The sequence below is a fragment of the Psittacula echo genome (assembly GCF_963264785.1).
Source record: "Psittacula echo genome assembly, chromosome: 3".
In the NCBI taxonomy this organism is placed as follows: Eukaryota; Metazoa; Chordata; class Aves; order Psittaciformes; family Psittacidae; genus Psittacula; species Psittacula echo.
Window position 1 is genome coordinate 38,529,081 of NC_137736.1, and position 15,257 is coordinate 38,544,337.

A 15,257-nucleotide genomic window follows, 5' to 3' on the forward strand; every position below is an offset into this window, starting at 1 on the left:
CCCTGGCTTCCAGTCGTCAATAAGCACTCAGTCATTTCAACATTTTGCCTATTGCAGTTTGTTAGCTTTTCCTGCATATGCCAACAGCATTAATATACTATAAATAATTCAACCTTGCTTTCCTCATTTGGATTGGTCAATTAATTAACTCATGAGCATATCCAGGTTGTTACAGCTCATCCCTGGCAATTGGGGTGCGGTGAGAGGGCTGTCTCTGTAGACCAACCAGCCTTCCGCAGCTGGGGCTCCAAGAAAGGGTTATTAGAGCAGCTTCAGCTGCCTTGCCCATGCCCAGAGGGCACCACCTCTGCCTGTCCCCTTCTGCTGTGGGTAAAGTGCATTGCAAAGGAGCAGTGCTTGAGAAGGGGGATCACAATTGTTTGGCAGCAATGGAGTTCCTGCAGACCCTGCAGAACATGCATAGATAATGCCTGGCTGGCTGCTCCTCCAAACTGGCTCCTTCTAGTTCACACTTGGGATTGCTTGTCCTTTCCCCGAGACTGTCAGTGCTCCCTGTTAACATGATCATCATCAAAATATACATCTTCTCTACCAGCCAATTGCCTGATTTGGGCTGGCATCAGCCCAGGGCAAGACCAAGCAAGGGTACCTCAAATACAGATAAACTGTTTTCTGTCTCTAAGATGTCACATTCCTGGTCAGGCTACACTTCATTTGCCAGAAATTTGCTCCCTCTCCTGTTTCAGCATCCACCAGAACTGTTCTGAGCATCTCAAAAGGGCACAGAGTCACCTTTAAAAGCATGCTGAATGCCCTGATTTAGAAGCCACCCAGAACTAGATGATCTTAAGGTCCTTTCCAACCCTAACTATTCTATGATTCTATTTCAGGTCACATATTGGATCTCAATATGGATTCTGCTTGCTAACCCTGGTGCAAGGGGTGACAAAGGTGTAATCCTGTGCTACGGCCAAGTCTCAGGAGTCGCAGCAGACACGGTGGGTGATGTCTGCACCAGAACTGCTTCCACAGTCAGGCAGAGCTACTCACATTAACGCTGACAGTAAAGAGGGCAGGTGGATGTTGCACTGTAAAGAGGGACTATAGCCACACGAGAACGTATCTTTGAATGATGGGAACCCTGCATGCTCCACAACTTGTTTTGAACATCTGGAGAGCACCTTGCTTTGTGTCCTTCTAGAAGAGGTAACAATTTGGCCTTAACATTATACTGAGACTCCCCTACTCAGGGTCTTTACTGCAACCACAGTCTGTAAACCCCTTCAGACTCTGTCTCTTTGCATCCCTTAAGCCAATGCCTGCACTACAGTTTTATCTAGGCAAAACTCTTCATCTATGCCGCTTGCATAACTGTATTCTCTGTTGGGCACAAGGCAGCGATCATTTTGCTGCTCTGAAGAACACCTGCTAAACTGAAATTATTCCAGCTGGAAGTCAGCATTAGCATCTGAGGCCAAAACCAACCAAATCGTATTATATTTTTACTATTTCAAACCCGAGGAGCAGCACAGACAATGTCAGCAACACAGCAGGTTTTTAAAGCTCTGACTCTGACTGGGAAGTGTGTGCCAGGCGTGTAAGATGTGCAATGCCAGTACATCAACTTTCCCTATTTCTGGGAATCAGCACATTCCCCATGCTAGCCAACACCTAACAAATCACATGAAGGAAAGGCCCTTGAGCATGCTTTACTGTAGAAAAGCAACATGATCTAATTTGTCTTTTATTTAGATTAAACCTATTCTCAGTAGAAACAGAAAAACCTTGCCTACAGCTGGAGCGCTGCCTGGCATGACTGCCAGCTACCTTTAACCTGAAATCAATCTGTAAACGCCACCCCTAATTGCGTTCAGCAAAACAGATTAGGCAGTAAGGTAAAACTGGCCACCTTCTATTCTTCACAGCCTAGGAGAGCCGCACTTTCCTCCCCTGCATCTCCTCTCTTCTCCCTTTCACACATTTGCAAACACCCCAAGCATCTGGGTGTCTACTCGGGGTGCCAGAGCCCTGTGCTTAGGCAGGCGAGCAACATCCACAGCTGGCAGCAGGGCACACGCTGCCATCAGACAGCACGAGCTGCCAACACGACTTCAGAACATGCCTCAGTTTGCACTTGGAGCCACAGCAGCACAGCACCTTCCCCCACATGCTGCCTGCAGCCCATCATGCTGATCTCGCCTTGTGCAAAGGGATCCCATTGCATGGGCCAGCCTATGCCTGTACTGCCTACCCACTTTTCTGCATGGAGCTCACAACCAGCCAATGACCTACAGTAAACATCCAGACACATGCCAAAGTACTAATAGTTTCAGCTGCACTCTTCCTACAGTCTCCCTCCCAGCTGCAAACAGCGTTCAGGCAAATAAGTTGATGCTTTGCCTAGCACATGTACAATACACTGATTAAAGGCTTTCAGGTAGTATTGGTCCTGACTGAGGCATTTGCCCCAGCAGCATATGAACTGTAAAATTCTACTCATCCCCTTTTTCTTTTGGATAGTTTCACATGAGGCACTTTAAAAGATGCTTTATAGCCTTCTGGCTGTCTAGAAACCAAACTGAAATAACAGCTCAGAGTCCTATAGCAGTAATCAAGTCATAACCATGGTGGAGAAGAGTATCAAGACAGCCATGACCATTCAACAAAAACTAGAATAGCTTATTAAACAAAACCCCCAAATTCCCCCGATCTATGCACCAACAGCTCCAGATTGGTAGTTTCATCGCTTCTGGATCTTGAAGACCTGACACCAATGCTCTGGGTGGCTGGTGGTACGATGAACAACCATATGAAACAGGCTGACAGGCCAAATCATGGGCTTCTCACATCTAACATATAAGCTATAAGGCATCAGGTTTCCAGATACCCCGAAGGCAAGGCAGTGAGCTGATCCAAAAGTTTTAACTTTGGGCTCCTTCAAGTTGTGCATACACTGACTGAGAGGATGTGGTGCCCATTTTCCATGTGGCTTGGGGACAGCTCTTCTGGAAAATCCTGGAGGCCACTGTAACTGCTGAGAAAATTAAACTCAGAGAGATGTAACTAGAACAGTGTACAGCCAAGCATAGGTTGACGCCATGGGGCAGGAGGGGCAAATGGGCAGCCAAAGCCCTCCTATTACTTGACTTGTCTATGATCAGCAACAATGCTGGCAAATCGCCTGTTTCCAGCACAGCACAGTGTAAACCTACCGCTTGCTAACTGAATTCATGAGGTTTAAGAAGTCAAATAATTTTTCCTAGCATCTCATCTTTTCAAACCACTGGATAAGCATAAGTCATTCCACAGGCACATTACTATTTTCAGTGTTGCCTCAGGACCCAAATTTTTAATATTGCGTGAATGAAACAAATATAAGTTGCATGATAGTTTTTGAATATAATATTTACGGTTGTATGATGTACTGTCTTCAGAGAGAAGGCAGATTGCCTCTCAGGTAGAAGTGATTTAGGCATCACAGATGTTGCCATGTGTTTTGCTGAACAATTTTGCAAACACTTTTGCATTGGCCCATTGGTGTGTTTCTCTCCCTCCTCTTCTTGCATGTTTCAAAGGCGAGTCTTTGCCATCACATGCAAATGACTAAAGTAAATGAGCATCTCATTGAAAGGTGTTTATCCTCCCCTTCTTGACCAGCAGATTCTGACCAGACCTGTGGTTTTCCCAGCTCCTGTCTAAGAAAAGGCAGGTTGAATATCAGGGAGAGGCAAACACCTTCTTAGCCTTCTCTTGTCCCTCTCATAACAAACTCCTTTTGGTCCAGGCAAGGAATTGGTTTAATAATCTAATTTGGGCAGATCTCAGCTCAGTGTTCTGTGCTAAAAAGGGGAAAAAATATAAAACTATCAGTCATCAAAACCGAGTGCTCCCTCCAGGCTTCAGGTCCAGGATGGGGAAGCCTGAAGGTACACTCTTATTTGAACTCTAGACTCCTTTAAGACAAAATAAGAACACTTAGAAGGTAGAAGCCTATCCATACAATGGATAAGCTATTTGTCTTCTTAGCTGTTTATGCTCCATTTAAGCCAATGTTTTATTGGGTTAACCTCTATTTGACCCAGTGGAGGGACAAGTTGTTTTCCTTGAGCTAGTCATTAGCTCAACCGTAACTGATATTCCCAAGGAGAAACTTCATTTAAGTTGAAAAAAAGAAAATCAATGAACAGATGACCTCAGGACTAATGAGCATGCTGAGTTCAGTCCCTTGCATAATGCTTCCTTCCTTGAAGTCCAGGGAAAGAAAAGAAAAGAGGGGACAAAATGGGGGGAAGGGAAGCATTTATGCACCTACCTGTGAGAATGCAATCCCAAAAGCCACTCCAGCTATAATTCCCATATTTGTCTCCATAAAACTGGTCACCAAGTCATAACAGCCCTAGAAAACAAACGTTATCATTCCTTGTATCGACCTTCCCTGCCACGAACGCATACACACAAATATCTCATTTTAAATGGACTTGGACTAGACAATATTTCTGCTGTAATTTCCAACAGCGTCACCTTTTTATTTACTCAGTGAATGATGGAAAGTGGTGGCAACACCGGTCCTTTTTAGAAACAAATGTATTTCAGTACTTTTAAAAGCTAATTGTGACGTTACACTCACTTTTATAGGTCTTAGTAAAGAATGTCAGTTCACACTGTTATAAAAACCATTAAAATAGCTTTGACCTGAAACTCAACCAGTAACAACACAGGGTAATGTTATAATACAGTAAGAGTGTCAAAAATGAATAAATGATGCAGATTTCTTAATACTCCAGATATTTAATACAAGCATGCTTCAGGCATCCAATGAGACATTCTGCTTGCCTTCACCTGTCAAAGGACACCAGACAAGGCATTGAGCAGTATATGACTTTAAACCATGTAACAAAGTTATCAAGGGGTTTGTAGGAAGTTTCTTCATTCATTTGCCCTTGGACAAAAAATTCCTTGTCCTGCTCCCCAAACCCAATTTTCTCTCTCTAGCTCAGACCCTGACTCCATCAGCTGACTTGCTTCCTTGTGTCTCAATTCACAGCCCACTCTGGAGCCAGCAGATTCATACACGTTTCTGCCCTTCTCTTGAATAGGCTTTTTGAGATGTTTCCCTTAGCATGATGATTTGTGCCAAGTTTCTCCCTTCACCTACTCTGCCCCTCAAAAAAGCATTCGAAATTAGCTTTCCTCGTTTGTGGTGCCTAAATGAATCTAAACAAGTGATGCAATACTTGAAGAAAAAGAAGAAAGATGACATCTGTTTTTTCTTTCGTTACTAACATCATCTGCCCACTCAGTCCAAAGCCACCTCTCAGCCCCTTTTGCCATGCTTCCTCAAATGACTATCACCACTCTCATCTTAAGGCTCAAGGCATTCTGCGCAATGCTGTAACTTTACCCACTTTATCAGAAGTTGGAATAAACAGAAATAACAGGGAGCTCCTTTTTCCAGTTTAGCCTCCTGTTCTGTAAGAGAAGTGTCTCCATATCGTCCTTCCATCCATACACCCCTTATTTTTGCAAACACTGTAGGAACTCTTTACATGACCTCAAAGCATTAAATGCTTATGAAAAATAACAGTGAGAAGGACAATGTCCTTTGTTAGAGACAGGCCATTTGTGAACTAAATTGTATAATTTCTTTAACCTCTTTTATAATATAAGAAGACAATTTATTTAATTCTGAGAGTAATGAAGTGGTAAACCTAATAGTAGCTGAGGACCAGCATAGATGTAATTCATTTCTGAAATCTTTAAAGTGTATATATTTATACTTTATTGCATCTTACAACAGTGTACAGTATGTCAGATTCAAGCCTGCTTATTTAACACATTAAGCAACTATATTTGTGTGTGTTAGGAAATGAGATTAGGTTTCTCAAGCAGTGCTTTCAGTCTGTCTGACACAGCTTAATGTTTCCCCAGCAATTCTGAGATCTGTTCTGTTCAACAGCCTTCAAGAGATGCAGTGCCTAATGGTAATTGGAGAGAGACAGAATATCTCGTTAAAAAAACATGCAAGTGAGAGTTTTGATCACTCTCCTCATTTGAAGACTGTTTTCTCAAATCACAAAAGTCTCTTTCCTGGATTATACTGCATAAATATAGCTTAATTGCTCAATTCTTTTTGTGCACAGAGAGTGCAAGAAGCACCCAAGAGCTGCATATACAGTACAGAAGTATGTGAAGTATCATGTGCATACATCTGGCTGCTGATCCAGAGGACAGAAGTGACAATTTAGAAAGTATCCAATAATTCTTGACTTCATGCATCTGCTCCTTTATTAAGATTTTAGAGAGAAGTAATTCTTGAGGTTTGTTGGTAATGGGCTCTGAAGATTAAAAGCACTACACGAATGTTAATTAGCTAATCCTAATGACAGCCCTTCAAGTTAGGTATTAGTCTCATCTGAGATGAAGAAACAGACTAAATGATTTACTCAAGGTCACTAAGCAAGTCTGTGGCAGAATTGGCAAAGAAAAACCAAGAATGTTGTCTTTTAGTCCTGGCATTAGATCATCAGCTTAATCCTCTTTGGATAATTCATCACTGGTCTTCATAAAGAGCTAGTAATTTGATTAGCTCATAGAGAATTTGTCTTACTGACAGCTTTGCAAGATTCACCAAAAAAGGATGTATATTCCAAATATACCCATCCACAGGAATGGTAACAAGTGTCTTCCACAACACAGACAATGTATCTTTTCCTCATTCTCCAACACACAGAGAGCAAAGTGCCTGTTTCCAAGATGAGCAGTGGGCTTGCGTCAAGGGCAATGATACTTGCTTCCTACTTGAAGTCAAAGCAAAGGGTCACACAACATTTCCTCCTGCTTCCTTTTTACTCTCATGCCCCTTTCAGAAACATCCCACCTTGCTTAAATGTTTGGGTCAACTCTGAGATCTCACAACTGCTAAACAGAAGTCTTTACAACCTTTGATTACAAATGGCTATCTATCTCAGAAAATGGGACACAATATCACAGGACATCCAAACTTCCCCTAAGTAATAATTAATCAAGTAATTAAGTCAACTCCTTCCTGAGGAATCATCCAACCTTTTCTGTCAAGTGACTTGTGCATTTGACAGGAAAGCAAGGAGCAGGCATGGCTGAAAGTGAGCTATCAGCCACAGGCTAGCATAAGCTCATTCAGCCCTCAGCTGCTTCTCACAATTCAGCAGGCACCTTTTGCCCAGAGGAACTCACAAGTGGATAGGGATTTCTGTGTGTCTGTGTGGGGACACAAATGGCATCTGCTCAGTTATGCAGCCAGGAAAGGTTCAGAGTGCATGGACATCCCAAACTGAAAAGCTGAGACCTGCTGGCAAAGTACCAGTCACACTAGAAAGCGTTCCTACCGGGAAGGTGGGCAGAAGCAGGGAATGACAATGGGCAGCCCAGGAGGCACTCTGCCTGCTGTGGGTGCTGGTTGTACTGTACATCCCTGAGATCCACACCGTCCTGCCTCTCATCTTCTTCCCACTTCTATAAAACCAGAAAGTTACTACAAGTTCACAAGGAGCAACTGAATGGAGTGGCTCATCCTCCATACTCACGCAATTCAGCAAGATTACTTTGTTGGTGATGACCGCAAGTTTCTTAACAGATGGACACCACTAATGTTTCACGTGCCTGGAACAAGTGTCTCTGATTAAACTATTGCAGACAAGAAAAACTTAGTGGAAAATAATCCTCTGGCATCTTATTTAAGTACATGCTAGAAAATGTTGTCCACCTGACTTGTTTTCAAAGGAAGATGTTTCAGGCTGTGCTCACCTACCACTCCAACCTCCTGACTCACAGGTGACTGAGATGAAAAAGACAGAAACAGAAGGCAGAAAGGCATTTCCATACTTTGCCTGTTACCTACTTAGGACTTTTATTTATTTTTTTAAATTCAAGTCTGAAAACAAAAACAGAAAACAAAATAATCCTAAAGTCTTACTAAGCTATGCTGCAACTTAGCACAGTGATTTGGCCACAGTATCATTCCTTTACCAACAAACTGTTGCGTCTTGCAAATCTCAAGAAAGAAATAATTGATGATGCAATAACTTAAAGCAGTAACTTGAGTTGTATTTCTGCAGTGCAGTGTCTACTATACATGCTGCATTGTTTTCTCTTTATTCCTCCCTTTCTTTGTATTTTCTGTATTTTAATTCTCCAATTATTCTTTTTCTTCCTGTTTTCTCAAACCTGCTTTCCCAACCCTATTCAGTCCTTTTCTCAAGTGCTCCTTCTGGTGACCCCATGAGGGGAGTCACTTTGGCTGTGCTATGCTTGCAGCAGCACATGTTCAAAGATTTTAAGTCATTGTAAATATACCACCCAACCACCACGCCTGTTGTCAGTCATCCATGTTTTTTCTCTATCACTGAAATTACTGTTTGAACACAAACAAAAGTAAACCCTATCCTTCCCTTCACCCAGCTACATCTTTGTCCTCAGCAAAACCCCACAGCATTCAGCAGGAGAGAGGAGCAGAGAAGTGCTGATCAACCTAACCCTCAAGGGCAGTTGAGCACACAAAGCACTCCTGGTCCTGTGCCTGGCCAGCACTGCCTCTCTGTGCAGTGTTGTGGTGAGGTCACAAATCCCTTCTCATCAGAAATGTTGCTCACCTGGTCACTTGAGTAAGGCCAGCTTAAAGAATTTGAAAGCTCCTTACCATAATTCCAGCCCAAAACACAAGTTATCAATCAGCTATTTGAAAATAAATGCAACTGTAAGCAGCCATATGCTCCACTCGTGTACTGGATGGTTTTGTAACAACTGCTTCTAGCACAATGTTACTGGTACCTTCTGGTTTACTTTAGTGGCGGCCACGGTCATGTTGCGCAGATCCTGAGTGTTACAGTCACTGGAGTTCATGCAACAGCTTGTAGGGATGCCGTATTTGAAGAAGTAAGGGCTGGTGCTCCAGTTGGTGTAGCTCTGAATGCCACAGCAGCTCAGCTAAGAGGAATAAGATGCAGATTCAAACAAACAAGCAAACCAGGATAAAAACTAGGATGCAATTGTTATTGTCCACTTAATAAGCTTAAAATCAAAATAAAAATGTATTGCCTCCAGTTTTGGAAAGAAGATACCACCCCCTGCCCCATTTATTACAAAATCATCAAAAATGTCATTTACAGAAGATTTGAGCAGAAAACCTCCCAGGAAAAAAGGTATTTTATGAGCAGAGCTATTCTTTGAAGGTCTGTTGGGGTTTGGTTTTGTTTCCTTTGCTTGTTTATTTGATTAAAGATGATCCTGGAAATTCAAGACAGAGCCTCACAATGCAGTCAAGAAAGGTGGCCTTAAAAAATCCAAAGCACTACGCAGAATTACATGTAACGCATGCAGGGACAAACTAGTACAAATTGCTAAGGTGAAGGAAGCCTCTCTAACTCGCCAAAATAATTTCTAGGAAAACTCACAGAGACACGAATAGAAGGAGACCATATGTTCACAGAATGATTTCATAATCAGCTGAAAATAACTAAGTTGGGAAGGATATTCTGCTCTAGATACTAAGCTAGAAGAGAAGACAGTCACTCAAAGATATGCAGTATGCGTTGAATTTTCTGCATTAAAAGGGCTTATAAATGCCGTTTCTGTAAAAATAAATGAAATCAACATTTTGCTATGACAGAAACACTGAACAATTATTCAAAACTGTGTAGTTTAGCCAACTCCAAGGAATCAGAAGTTCAAAATACACATTAACATTAGGCAAACAATTTGACAGCAGAATACAGTCAGTTCAGAACAGTGCAGAAATCTGCTAAGAGAAGACAGGTTAGAGGCAGTTTCAAACACTCGGAGGGGTCCAACATTATAGATGCAATTTCTAAAGAAGATCTAGAAGTCATCAGTACAATTACATTGCAATTTCAGCCATTCAGTAAGTTATAATCACATGAAAAGCAAACTGGCTCATAGAATGTATTGTGAGCGTCCTGCTATGGTATGGTTTCCAGTAGGTATTTAAATAGGAATTTACTCTGGGTTGTAGTTGGTGGGCTTGGTTCCTTGTGGTTGGCATCTCCAATCTCAGCAGCACGTTTTTCCACCCCCTTTTCCTCTGGAGAAAATACGCTCTCTTTCTCCCCTTAGCTTACTAGGTCTCCTTTGCAAGCTTCTCATTGTACTTGTGAACTGCTGCAGTTTATCAGTGATACAGGATGCTAAATTATAGAATCCTGTCTCATCCAGCTCAAATCTACATTTCTTAATCCTATTGACAGATTCCATTAAGAACAAGGTGTGTTCTTAAGGGATAAAACTGGCCTTTAAACATAATTCAAGATCAGGGACCAACAACAAGCAAGTGGGACAGGCCTTGTCTTTGTCAGATAGCTTGTTCATTAAAACTTAGGCAAGCATACCAGCTGAACTACTCTTTCTTTAGATCAGTTTTGCCAGCCTCTAATTTTGCTTGCAGTATACAGCTTGCAGATTGAGCCATCCACACTTCATGTTCTGTGATCAAATCTGAATGTATGCTTTGCTCTATTAATTTTTAATATCCAATTTTATACTTACACTTTCCTGTACGTTATCCACTGCATGGCTCCGCTCATCATTCTTGTTGTAATTCTGGATTGCTTCGGTATATGTCCTAAGGAAAGTATCCTTGATCTATGAGGATGAGGAAAAAACAGTCCATGTGAGCAATGAAAAGCTGAAATCTGAAGCAGTTTTCACAGGAAGCAAATGCATTTCCAAACCTAACAAGGCACCCAAACTAGCCCTTCCCACTTGTTTTTAAGTGTGTTTTCAGAGCTGGCAGAGCTCTCTCTTAACTCTTAGGAGTCATTCATACTATTTTTCAAGTGGGGTCTATCGGACATAGTTCTTACAGGTTAAGTTTCTTATAGATTAAGTAATTTTCTGGGTTTTTTTTTTAATGTAGCTGTTTGCTGTGGTACTTTTATTTTAAACCAAAAAAAAAAAAAAGAAATCCAGAAAGTTACTTAACCTATAAGAAAGATATCATTTGATGGACTATTCATCAGGGACTGTAGTAACAGGACAAGGGATAACGGGTTAAAACTGAAACAGGGGAAGTTTAGATTGGATATAAGGAAGAAGTTCTTTACTGTTAGGGTGGTGAGACACTGGAATGAGTTGCCCAGGGAGGCTGTGAATTCTCCATCCCTGGTGGTGTTCAAGGCCAGGTTGGATGAGGCCTTGGGTGGCATGGTTTAGTGTGAGGTGTCCCTGCCCATGGCAGGGGGGTTGGAACTAGATGATCTTAAGGTCCTTTCCAACCCTAACTATTCTATGATTCTATGATTCTATGTTTTTCCCCAAAACAATTTGTTCCAGCACTAAGTCTGAAGGAGACTATGTGCTGCCTTCTGCTTATGGATGCCTAGTAGGAGTCGAAGCCCGTGCAAATGCCTTGGTTACAGAAGCCAGTGGCACCAAAAGAAGACACAAATGCCCTAAGTAGATGGCAGCCCTTGTCCCCAGCACCAAAGGCATTTGGGTAAGGAATGAGAGGTCTCTCAGCTGAAGAAGGTCAGGCACATCACTGGGAAAGGCATTTTGAATGGGTGATAAGGAGCTGGGTATCAGATGATTTGGGCAACCCACACGGCTATGACCTTTACAAGAGACTGCCTTTTCCAAAGGGGAGCAGCAGCCTGACACTGAGGTTGCTACAGGTTATGCCAGATGAAATTGCAGTCCTTAGCAGATGGACAGGTATTTCAGGACCGAATTAAAATTTATCCACCACTTGCAAGGGCAGACATCAGAAAAGCCTATAGCAATGGAAATCTCATGTTAAAAGAAGAGACCAGAAAACCAGATAATACAAAGACAAGAGACAAAGAGGGTCTCTGGGGTTGTTCTGGTTCAGCACTAATGGCATGTAGGCCCATGGACTTAAAGCCAGAGAGAGACCTGATTACAGTGGATAAAGCACAAGTGGTACACAAATCTAGACCATCATGCTTTTTTAAAGCTTCTTCCTGTCCCCGTTTCCTACCTCACTCTATTTCTAATCTCTCCTTATTCTCAGGATAGAAACAAAATCCCATCCCACTCTCTCCCCGCCCTCAACAAAAGAAGAAGATTTACAAAACATGGAGTCTGATCTGATGCCGAAGTGCTCTCTGCCTTATATAAACAAGTACTTGCCTGGCTGAAGAAGCTGTTTGAGAAAAGTATTTAATCTATTTTGCAGCCCTCAGCATATGTAAAGGAGTAAAGAAGATCTTACATGATGGACACACAGAAAACGATAGCTCCAGAGTAAATCATCAGGCAGCTGAGGCCAAGAGCTTTGGCTAAATCCCTTCATTTGGAATCGCATCAGCTTTTAAGAGCTGTACATGTTATTGTTGCACAACAGCTGCATCCCTGGAGATGAGTACGGAGCTGCCGAGCTCAGCGACCTACACATTCTCCACGCTTCAGAGAACTTCTCAGCAGCTCCTGCCCAGGGAGACACTGCCATGTGTCAACTCAGCACATTTCCACCTACCTCGTGGCGAAACACAAACCCTGAAATGCCAGCCACTAGCTCAGCCAGGAACACCAGGGACAAGAACATGGCATACTGAAAAGGAAGGAGGCAGGAGAAGTCAGAACATGACAGGCTTTTGTCTCAGCACAGTTGTACTGCTCAGTTATCACATAAAATTTACCTTTCTGCTCTAGACACACGTGAAAGATGTTAAGAAACCAAAGGTCTCTTAGAGGCCATACATAGGTTATTGCCTGAATATGTGTTCATACAACTCACAAATGATATGTAGTGTTTAACTGCTGGCTTTTCTGACATTTCTGCTCCCACATTTCCTAGCGTTCTCAGATAAATTAAAACACACTCACATGCCAGAGATGGATCCAAGTCACTCAGGTTTTGGTGGTGCAGTAAGGAATACAAACAGACCCTTCATGTTTGCATGGCACTCCGCTAAAGTAAATAGGCTTCTCCAGGTGTTTCGCTTCATATTTATCTGTCTCATTGCTAGACTGGGATTTGCTGCCCAGTTCCTGAAGTTTCTCCAATAAATGAACTGCAACACTGACTTCTCTAGAAATATTCTCACAATAATACTAGACAGATGCCTCAAATACTTTGCTGAGCCAAGGCCCATGTTTGGCTTCAGGAGCAGCATTTGGATCCAGAGCTAAATAAACCTTGAAAACAAGTGCTTTCAGTATAGACACTCACAAACTATTAAAAATAAGTGTAAGCAGAAATAAAGAAGGTAAAGAAAACAATGCAAGGTGGAATCGTAAAATTTTAAGTTGGGGCTTAATCTTCCGGAACGAAAATCACCTTTTTTTCTCCATGTGCTAAACACCAATCTAAAAGGAAACATTTTGAATGAAATTCAGTCCCAGCAGGATTTAGTGGAAAAAGGGATATTTTTTAATGGAAGGTCGCTGGGTAAAGGAGAATAACAATGAAGGCAGAACTAGAAAAATAATTTCCTCAGATTAATGCAGCTGTCAAACTGCTGCCTGCATTCTGTTCAGGAGAGAAAGAAAGATTTTAAATATTTAAGTATTTCTTATGTATACAATGAAAATAAAAACATGTGCTTGAAACAGCACATGCCACTGTTAGTGCCATACCTTGAAAAAAGTTACATCACTTAGAGAGCAACTAGCAGAGCCTGATTTCCCATGGATTTATATAATCATTCACCTTTATCCCTTTCCCATCTGGACTGCAGTAACTGACAGGCTTCTACATGTGCCCTAATGGCAAGCAGCAGCAGCGATGTACCTGCGACAGTGTTAGGTACATGCTGACTGGCCACCAGCATATAGCTGCAGCTGTCCCTCTCCCCTGCCGTGCCATCAGTTGAAGAAATGAACTCTATTTAAGATGTTCTTTTCTAAAAATCCAGTTCAAATTGGAAAAGGATTGTTCCATCTCCTTAGAAAATCAGCCCCAAAATACTGTACCAGGAGCTGCACTGTACTGTCCAGCCCTTTTCCACTATCTCAGTGTTTCACAAGTACTATTTCCACCCTTCAAATCATTACACGCATAGGCTTTTGCTCCTGAATATTCTCAGAAACACAGTTTACCGTATAGGCTTGTTTAACCTCTAGTTATTTTCCATTTTAATGTAGGCTGGAAAACTCAGAACAGAGAAACTTAGAAGTTAAACTGGTCTGAGAGACAGCTGCTGTACCTCTGCTTAGTGTACCTAACATTCATGCTGCTTTTGAGATGAGGACAAACATATCATACAGAGCTTTGTTTTATGAGGTTGGCTTTTATTCTAGTGAATATTAGGAAAAAAAGAAAGGCTGGTGTGCTTTCAGAAGGTACCAACTATTTTTCCATAGATTTTACATTAGAGAATTAAAATGAAACCTTTAAAATATACTTTAAATGAATTTCACATTTATGATGCTTTGGACGTTTTTAAGATTGTAAACATACCTATCTCGCTCACAGAAAACCAGACTGATTGTAGAATTACTCACAAAGTAATTCATCAGCAGCATTTTGCCCTACTTCCAGCAACACATGGGCCCGCACACCCTGTGGTAGCGAAATTCATTCATACTCAATCAACGACTGGTTTTGGCAAAGATTTTTTTTCCCTTCTTTGTCCAAAAGACACACATGTTGAACATTAAGATCAATAAAATCTAGCTTATGTGCCTAAAAACCAATGTTAGCATCTGCTGAAGCTTGGCAGGGGGTGGGGGGAATCCCACTACATCAACAAAACCTCTTCCCCTCTTGCTTAAGGCACTTTGGCATACTTACCAGTTTCAGCATCCATGGGCTGCCACGACAAGTGGCAAAGCAGCCGAAAAGCCCAAAGACAATGATGGTGGTACCTGTTCCAATGAGCACATAGGGGGCATTGGTGGAGTTCTCAGCAATGAGAGAGATGTACGTGCCAAGGGTGAGCTTGCCCCAAACACCGACTGCGAGCAGGATAACACCTGTGATCTGCAAGGAAGAGGAGAAAGCCGTCAGGAGCTAACAGGGAAGGCATTCAAATTCAGTACACAGTGATCCTGAAGAGATTTATCAGTGCTGTTGTGTTGGCAGAAGGAAGCCTCAAGATTTTTACTAACTCCAGAGGGAGGCACAGAGAAAATTAATTCCCAGCAACTGAAAATGCATTAAGACTGCCACTGGAGGACACATCTAGGACTAATCACCACAAAGCTGATGATTGCCAAAGGAGGATGCAGAGTACCATCTGCAGGAACAGGATCTCTGCTCCTACAGCACACTGAGAAAAGGGACCAACTCCATCACTCTTACCAAAAGCCAAGAACAACTGCTGCCACCTCACACCTCCCGG

At 42.1% G+C, this 15,257-nt stretch overlaps 1 protein-coding gene across 1 annotated transcript in view; it reads right to left on the reverse strand.

Moving 5' to 3' along the window:
* TSPAN7 (tetraspanin 7) overlaps positions 1 to 15,257 on the reverse strand; it is a gene marked incomplete at both ends in the record, with an annotated part of 94,412 nt that overhangs the window by 642 nt on the left and 78,513 nt on the right. The window contains 5 exons of the mRNA XM_080613856.1: positions 4,274 to 4,357; positions 8,767 to 8,922; positions 10,498 to 10,593; positions 12,449 to 12,523; positions 14,708 to 14,896. Of these exons, the coding sequence (XP_080469982.1) occupies positions 4,274 to 4,357; positions 8,767 to 8,922; positions 10,498 to 10,593; positions 12,449 to 12,523; positions 14,708 to 14,896 (600 nt within the window). The remainder of the gene's footprint in view (positions 1 to 4,273; positions 4,358 to 8,766; positions 8,923 to 10,497; positions 10,594 to 12,448; positions 12,524 to 14,707; positions 14,897 to 15,257) is intronic.